General features: G+C 40.7%; 1 protein-coding gene across 1 annotated transcript; it reads left to right on the top strand.

Annotated features, from left to right (window-relative positions):
• Positions 1–442: 442 nt before the first annotated feature.
• On the top strand, positions 443–2,714 carry LOC126599364 (cytochrome P450 86A22-like). Its single transcript, XM_050265727.1, has one exon. The coding sequence runs from the start codon at positions 854–856 to the stop codon at positions 2,456–2,458; it is 1,605 nt and encodes a 534-aa protein (XP_050121684.1). The 5' UTR covers positions 443–853; the 3' UTR covers positions 2,459–2,714.
• Positions 2,715–9,116: the final 6,402 nt, after the last annotated feature.

The following is a 9,116-nucleotide window of genomic DNA, read 5'->3' as shown; positions in this document are numbered from 1 at the left end:
CAAAATACGTGTAGCTCAAGTATTTATCAGCATAAGTTATATATGAAAGTTACATATAAGCACAAAGAATCGTATTATTCATTCATCATTCCACTTCACACATGCATACAGTACACACATTATTAGACAAAATATGCAGCTGACTCAACTACTCTCAGTAACTCCCACACTCCTTCATTGAATGCCAAAATTTAAGATGAAGGATCACTTTCCTCCAAATTAGGTGAGAAACCCATGGCTGCCATTGTCCTCTAAAGAGAAAGAGAGACCGACAGAAAGTTGATAATGTAGGGTTCTGTTCATCTGCATTTCCATTGGAATATAAGGGATATTACACACTTGTAACTTATAAAACTTCCACGTAGGGAGGGATGGCCAACGACCTCTGCTAGCATTAATTATATATTTTGTCTGAGTTTCTCGTTTATATATAAATATATGTACGTATACATGAATGATAAGAGAGAATTGAGAAAGTGAAGGAAAATTAATAGACTGAAACGAAAGAAGAAGAAAAACCAACAGCTTTTTCAGCCTCCCATTTATTTCCCCCTCTTTTTTCTCTTCCTCTCTCGTATTATAAGTCTCATTTCCCTTTTCCTTTCCTTTTATTCATTGCCTCACTCTCCTTCTTCTTGTTCTTGTACGTTCTCCTTCTTCATCATGCACATTGTTGCCAAACCCTAGCCAGCTACATATTGATTTCCCTTCATAATTCTGATCCGGGTTTTCCTTCGTGTTTCGGTTTCGATCCGGGTTTCATGTTCTTGCTTCTCCGTACATTTTTTCTTGATCAGTTGAATTACTTGGGTTAGGGTTAATTATTGTATTAGTGGGAAGGGAAGTGGTTTAGATGGAGGCATCAACGGCTCTAATGATCTTATCAGCCATAGCGGCGTATTTAGTTTGGTTCAAGATGATCTCACGGTCAATGTACGGTCCACGTGTCTGGCCGCTGTTGGGTAGCCTCCCGGGTCTCATACAGAACGTGAACCGGATGCACGACTGGATCGCCGACAATCTCCGCCAGTGCGGCGGCACGTACCAGACCTGCACCTGCGCCATTCCATTCCTGGCGCGCAAGCAAGGGCTCGTGACTGTCACCTGCGACCCCAAGAACTTGGAGCACATTTTGAAGACTCGGTTTGATAATTACCCCAAGGGTCCAACCTGGCAAGCTGTGTTCCATGATCTGCTTGGCGATGGGATCTTCAACAGTGATGGTGACACGTGGCTGTTCCAGCGTAAGACGGCGGCACTGGAATTCACCACCCGAACGCTCCGCCAAGCCATGGCTCGGTGGGTGAGCCGAGCCATCGAGCTTAGGTTTTGCCCAGTTCTTGAGGCGGCTCAAAACGAAGCCAAGCCGGTTGATCTTCAAGACCTCTTGCTTCGGCTCACTTTCGATAACATATGCGGATTGGCATTCGGGAAGGATCCACAAACGCTAGCTCTGGGCCTTCCCGAAAACGACTTCGCGAATGCTTTCGATCGAGCCACCGAAGCCACGTTGCAACGCTTCATCTTGCCCGAAATCATATGGAAAATAAAAAAATGGCTTGGGCTCGGAATGGAAGTCAGCTTGAACCATAGCCTCCATCACATTGATAAATACCTATCCGGTATCATCAACGCGCGTAAGCTCGAGTTGGCAAGCCAACAACAAGGTCGTGGCAATGGGACCCCACATGATGACTTGCTGTCTCGGTTCATGAAGAAAAAGTCCTACTCGGACAAATTCCTTCAAGAGGTAGCACTCAATTTCATCCTAGCTGGACGTGACACGTCATCGGTTGCGCTGAGTTGGTTCTTTTGGTTGGTGATTCAAAACCCACAAGTGGAGGAGAAAATCCTCTCTGAAATTTGCACCGTTCTGATGGAGACACGTGGCAGTGATACTTCCAAATGGGTGAAAGAGCCCCTATTCTTTGAAGAAGTTGATCGATTGACATACCTTAAGGCAACATTGTCTGAGACCCTAAGGCTTTACCCTTCTGTGCCACAAGACTCCAAGCACACAATCAATGACGACGTTTTGCCGAGTGGGACGTTTGTTCCGGCAGGCTCTTCAGTCACATATTCGATTTACGGGATCGGTCGCATGAAGTTCATTTGGGGTGAAGATTGCCTAGAATTTAAGCCGGAGAGGTGGTTGTCTTTGGATGGCAAAAAAATGGAGGTACAAGATTCTTACAAGTTTGTTTCTTTCAATGCCGGTCCAAGAATTTGTTTGGGCAAGGATTTAGCTTACTTGCAAATGAAGTCGATTGCGGCGGCCGTGTTGCTAAGGCACCGGCTCGTGGTGGTGCCGGGCCACCGGGTGGAGCAGAAGATGTCGTTGACTTTGTTCATGAAGTATGGCCTCAGGGTTAACGTGCACCCTAGGGATTTGATGCCTATTTTGGCAAAAATAGGCAACGGGGACCAATGGGGAAAAGATGTTGAGATTGTGGTTTGAGAGGGCTGGCATATGAATATGGTGGACCTTATATTTAATTAAGGTCACTGTCACATATAGCTCTTATAGTTTATAATATTAATTATATCTTATAGTATTAGTATATAAAGGAGAAAAAAAAAGTGAAGAAATTAAGGCAGTTAATTGTGGACCTTATATTTTGAGTGATTCTATATTATTGGAGAGTGACTTGAATCAAAATAATGTTTGTAGTGGTATTGTTAGCAAATAAATCACAATTTACTTTTTTGGTCAATTTGTATATAACCATTACATTATTATATATGTGTAGTTAATTAGATAAGTGTGATTTAATCTACTAAGTACTCATATTGTAGACGAATGTGATGATAATGCTATCACGTGACCAAGTAGTGATATATTTTCACTTTTTATGTGTCGTTTACATTTAAGTGGCCAAACTATTCTTGAAAATTTTAATTTTTGTGCTTAATTGCTCTGGTAGGTAATATTAACATGATGACTGAAATTTTTCTGGTAGGACATATTAACATGATGATTTAGACAGAACCTCCTCAGTTGTGCTTCATGGAAATTTTATACAAAGTCATGAAATGGCAAAAATGGGTATTTTACAGAGAGTCTGACAAAGTTAATTAACATAATGTTGGGGCTTAAAAAGACTTCACTACTTTGAAGATGTTTACCTCACAAAGAAGAATGTAATGCAGCAGAATTGATAGGCAAGAGAAAGAAAGAACACTCAATGTATTACACAAGATTTTTATTCACTCACAAACATAGTACAAGAGGAAACACTCAAACACTCTTAGAAGCTTTGTTGCTTTTTCTCACTTCTCACTACTTGCTCTCTTGGTTATTACAAATGGTGTGGATGCCTTCTCCTTTTATAGGCATGGATGGAACCTTGGAGAAGCATGGAAACATCATGCTAGATATATCTAGATAATTCCACTACCTTCCTATGCTAGAATTATCTACACTAATCTTGTATGTTGGTGGAATCCTCACCATTCTTCTAGACTCTTCCACCAACTTGGACTTTGCTAGAATTCTCTAGCATGTGCATGGATCTTTCTTTGTGCATGGGCTAGATCCATTATCTTTGGGCCAAGACAAGATTACAATTCAACATCCCCCCTTAATCTTGTCTTGTGACGCTGATTGATTTCCTCAATCTAACAAAGTCTTCTTGTTTGAGTGGCTTGGTGAATATGTTGGTGACTTGATCTTGAGACTTCACGTATTCCACTTGCACATCCTTTCTTACAATACACTCTCTTATGTAATGATAGCGGGTATCTATGTGTTTGCTCATGTCATGGAATACTGGATTCTTTGCTAGAGCTATTGCAGACTTGTTGTCGACATAGATCTCTGTTGGCTCTTCTCGTGGCATGCTTAATTCTTTTAGCAAGTTTCTCAGCCAGATTGCATGACAGACACATGAGGTAGCAGCTACGTATTCAGCTTCGCAGGTAGAGAGAGTGACAATCGGTTGCTTCTTCGACATCCATGTGAATGCAGTGTCTCCCATGAAGAACACAAATTCAGTAGTGCTTTTTCTATCGTCGGAATCTCCTGCCCAATCACTGTCGCTATACCCAACAAGTTTGTAGTTATCAGAACTTGAATAGAACAAGCCAAAGTTAACAGTACCCTTAAGGTATCGAAGAATTCTTTTGGCTGTCTTCAAATGTGTAGTTGTGGGATTCTCCATGTAGCGACTGACTAATCCGACGGCATAGAGAATGTTTGGTCTTGTGCATGTCAAGTAATGCAAGCTTCCAACTAAACTCTTGAAAAATGTTGGATCTACGTTTTCTCCTTTGTCATGATTGGTTAGTTTGACTCCGCACTCCACTAGCGTGCTTATGGGCTTGCAGTTGTCCATTTTGAACTTTTTCAGTATCTCATTTGTGTAGCTTTCTTGGGAGATGAAAATGCCTTCTTCGTTCTGCTTGACTTCAATGCCTAGGTAGTATGCCATCACCCCGATGTCGGTCATCTCGAATTCTTTGGTCATCACTCTCTTGAACTCTTCATACATGCTTGGATTACTTCCGGTGAAGATTAGATCATCCACATATAAGCACACAATTAGAATATCTCCATCTTTGACTTTGACGTAAATAGCATGTTCATAAGGGCACTTAATGAAGTTGTTTTCTTGGAAGTACTTGTCGATGCAACTATTCCATGCCCGTGGCGCTTGTTTTAACCCATAGAGGGCTTTCTTCAGCTTCAGAACTTTGTCTTCATACCCTTTGATTTCATAGCCTGACGGTTGCTGAATGTAGACTTCTTCTTCAAGGACTCTATTTAGGAAAGCGGACTTCACATCCATTTGTTGAATCTTCCATTTGTTTTAAGCTGCCAAAGAAATTAGTAATCGTATAGTTTCCAACCGAACAACGGGTGCAAATACCTCATCATAGTCGATTCCGGCACTTTGACTATAGCCTTTCGCCACTAATCTCGCCTTGTATCTTTCGACCTCTCCGTTGGCATTCTTCTTTGTCTTATACACCCACTTGACTCCGATGGCTTTGTGTCCTTTCGGAAGAATAGCGAGTTCCCATGTATCGTTCTTCTGGATTGCTTCAATTTCTTCATCCATTGCTTTCCTCCACTTAGTATCTTGCACTGCTTCTTGGAAGTCAATTGGTTCACAATCAGCAAAGAAACAGAAAAATGTAGGATTATCAAGTCTTTTAGCTACCTCATAGAGATCTCGTAGACTTCTTGTGCGTGGTACTTCTCTTTCATTTAGACTCCCACTTGATGATGCTGGTGAATTACCATGATTGGTTGATGTTGGTGAAGCAGGTGGAGTAGTGGATTCTTGTTGAACCTCTCTTGCTTGCTCCATCATCCCTTGTTCATTCTCTTCTTCAAACTGAGGAAAGAAGTGAAGATCACCTGCATGAGAGCCAAAATCCCATTCTCCTTCTTCATCGAACGTCACGTCTCGACTGATCACCGTCTTCCCATTGTTTGGTTTATACAGTTTATAACTTTTTGAATTTGAGTCATAGCCGATGAAGATGAACTTTTCACTTTTATCGTCGAGTTTGGTTCTCCTCTCGTCTGGTACATGTACATGGGCTATGCTTAAAAAAACTCTTAGATGAGAGATACCTGGTTTTCTTCCACTCCATGCTTCTTGCGGAGTCTTTCCCCACACACTTCTTGTTGGAGACTGATTGGATAGGTAGACAGCACATGCTACAGCTTCTGCCCATAACTCCTTAGGCAATCTCTTACTTTTGAGCATGCTTCGAGCCATGTCGAGGATGGTTCGATTTTTTCTTTCCACCACACCATTTTGTTGAGGGGATCTTGGAACTGTCAAAGGTCGGCGAATTCCATTGGCTTCACAAAATTCTTGAAATTCCTTCGAAGTGAATTCTCTTCCTCAATCAGATCTCATGGCTTTGATCTTGCAACCACTTTCTTTCTCTACAATAGCTTTGAACTTCTTGAATGCTCCAATTACCTCTGATTTATGCTTCAAGAAATATACCCAGGTTTTCCTTGAAAAATCATCAATGAAGAGAAAGAAATAATTATTTTTACCCAAAGAGCTTGGTTTTATTGGACCGCACACATCGGTGTGAATGAGCTCGAGTGGCTTCTGGGCTCTTATGGTCGACTCCTTTGGAAAGCTTTTCCTGAACTGTTTCCCAAGTAAACATCATTCGCAAGCTTGATCAGGGCGACTGATGCATGGTAAGCCTCTCACCATCTCCTTCTTGGACAATAACTCTAGTCCCCCAAAGTTAAGATGCCCAAAACGAAGATGCCAAAGCCATGATGTGTCTTTGTAACATGTTTTGAGGCACTTTGCAACATCATTTTGAATATTCAAGGGAAACATCCTATTCTTTGACATTTTCACCTTGGCAATTAATCTTCCTTTGTCATCTCTAAGAAAAAGGCTATAATTTTTCTTGTGAATATCATAACCTTTTTCTAAGAGTTGTCCTAAGCTTAAAATGTTGCTTTTCATATTGGGCACTTAGTAGACATTTGAAATTAATTGGTGACCGCCATTTTTCAGGGGAATTAGGATGTTACCTTTTCCTTTGACGGGTATTTTGGATTCGTCTCCAAAAGAAACGTTGCCACTCACTGATTCATTGAGCTTTACGAACATGCTTTTTTTTCCGCACATGTGGTTGCTGGCGCCGGTGTCAAGGTACCATGTATAGTCTTGGTCTCCATCATTGTTCTTGCATGCTAGTAGCACAACACCATTATCTTCTTTCTCTTCTTTCACATAATTGACCTTCTCATCAAGCTTGTTGCTTGAAGCTCTACATTCCCAAGCATAATGCCCAAACTTTTGACAATTGTAGCATTGAACTTGAGATTTTTCATACCTCAAGTTTGAGCGTCCTCTTCCACGACCTTTTGTTGAGCTTCCTCCTCCTTCCTAGTTGCTATGGTTGTTGAAGTTCAAACCACGTCCACGTCCATGTCCACGACCGCGACTTCTTTTGTACTTGCTTCTCTTGTTGTCCAAGCTTTCTTCTTTCTTCTTTGGCTGGACATGTGTCTTGAGGAGCTGCTCATCATTCCTTTGCCTCTTCTTACGTTTCTCTTCATATGCTTGTAGCGAACCCATTAATTGCTCTATACTAATTTCTTCCAAGTTTTTAGTTTCTTCAATCGTCATGTGCTTGAACTTGGGGTCCAACGAGCGTAGTATTTTCTCCGTAATTCTAACATCTTCTAACTTTTCTCCGTTTCTTTTTAATTGATTGGAAGCGGCTAGGACTCTTGAGAAATAATCAGAGATTGATTTAGACCCTTTCATTTGTAGAGATTCGAACTCACCTCTTAATACTTGAAGACGAACCTTTTTCACTTGTTCGGCTCCTTTGTAAGAGATTTGAAGCTTCTCCTATGCTTGCTTGGCAGAGGTTGCACTTGAGACCTTCTCAAAGCCATTATCATCTAATGCTTGGTAGATGAGGTAGAGAGCCTTCTTGTCTCTCTTTCTTGAATCTTTCAAACTCTCATTCTAGGGTTGGGACATAGTAGCTTCATCTTCTGGCTCAGTGTAGCCTTTCTCCACGACTTCCCATACATCGTGTGCTCCCAAAAGGACCTTCATTTTGATACTCCAATTATCGAAGTTGTTGTTGTCGAGCACTGGAACTTGGAAGGCTGCCATAGCGTTGCTAGCCATAGCTCTGATACCACTTTGTTGGTGCTTAAAAAGACTTCACTACTTTGGAGATGTTTATCTCAAAGAGAAGAATGTAATGCAGCGGAATTGATAGGCAAGAGAAAGAAAGAACACTCAATGTAGCAGTCGTGAATCGTAACTCCAAAGCCTGTTTCGGTCTCAACCCTGTTGACAAACTTGTTGCCCAAGTAAGGCAGAACATGGCTTCTAACCAAATCTATTGGAATCGATAGCCTTGCGTAGTATTCCAGGTTGCTTGCCGCCAACTTCTTCTTGACTTTCCAACGTCCCAGAGGTTCTGATAACACTACTGATTGTGTTTTTTTTCGTCTTCTTAGCAGGCATTGTCTTAACATGTGGTGAATTTTGCGGATGAGCAGGGTCTGCCTCGACTTGTTTTCGCATGGTTGTGTCGTAATTCCCAGTCGCATCCCAAAGGTCGAGAGCAGTGGAAAGTTTAGTATCTTAAGCCTCGACTTGTTACCCAATGACATGTCATGAACTAATAACAATGCAGCATTAAGTAATAGACATTCAGCCGTAATTTATTTTTAATTAGTATCTTAATCCTTAAGGTAGTAGTTAAAGATACGTTAGGGTAATTGGGACGAAGAAAATATTTGCAATCAATCCAAACGTGCTCACTGTGTCTATTTTTCTAATACACTTGACTTGATTGCTAACAGCCAACTTTATAAATTGTGGAAGTTGAAATGAAAGGGGACAAAAGTGAAAATTATATCAAACTACGGAGGATCAGGATTAAGCTAAACTTACAGTTGAGTAGCCCCAGATATGACTAGATTTAGCTTTAGAAGATACAGTATTTTTTTCTTCTTTTTTGACAAACGATATTATCTATGTGAGGAGTTGGCTCAACCTCATTCTGGGCTAGCCATAATAATATGATTCAAATTTGCTTTTGTCGAGAATTAAATTTAAGACCTCTTACTTACAAGTGAAGAGGAATACTACTAGACCATAATACTAAATGACAACCTTAAAAACTATAGTTAAATTTGCTTGTTTTGGTGCGTGACACTCTTTTTCTTTTCACCAGGTTGGAAGCCCGGACTTTTATTGAGACCGCAATAATAGTGAACAGTATACGAAGCAAGTATTATCATCATACCGAAAGAGTAACTATACGAAAAAAAAATTCAACTTATTTCGTGGAAGGCTCAAAAGTATTATCATCATATCCCAAGGAAGTAATTATTGTAACAAATTATAACAAGAAAGCAAATCACTATGAAGAAAACAGAACCAGAAACTTAAAATGTAATCAAACTAGCTACTTACAATTTGAGAGATCATGATTGGGAAAACCACGAGTAGAATATGCATTAAGAAAACCTAACCTTCAAAGTTGCATGGGTAATTCATAAGTAATTAGTAAAATTGCATATGATGGTTAAGGGGATGGCGGAACCCTAGGTGACACATCCTGACTCGGATTGTCCACTGCTAGGACTCTAA

This window comes from Malus sylvestris, chromosome 14 (genome assembly GCF_916048215.2).
Source record: "Malus sylvestris chromosome 14, drMalSylv7.2, whole genome shotgun sequence".
Taxonomy (NCBI): domain Eukaryota; kingdom Viridiplantae; phylum Streptophyta; class Magnoliopsida; order Rosales; family Rosaceae; genus Malus; species Malus sylvestris.
The sequence above is the reverse complement of the archived record's forward strand: the minus strand, read 5'-3'. Positions and strand labels throughout refer to the sequence as shown.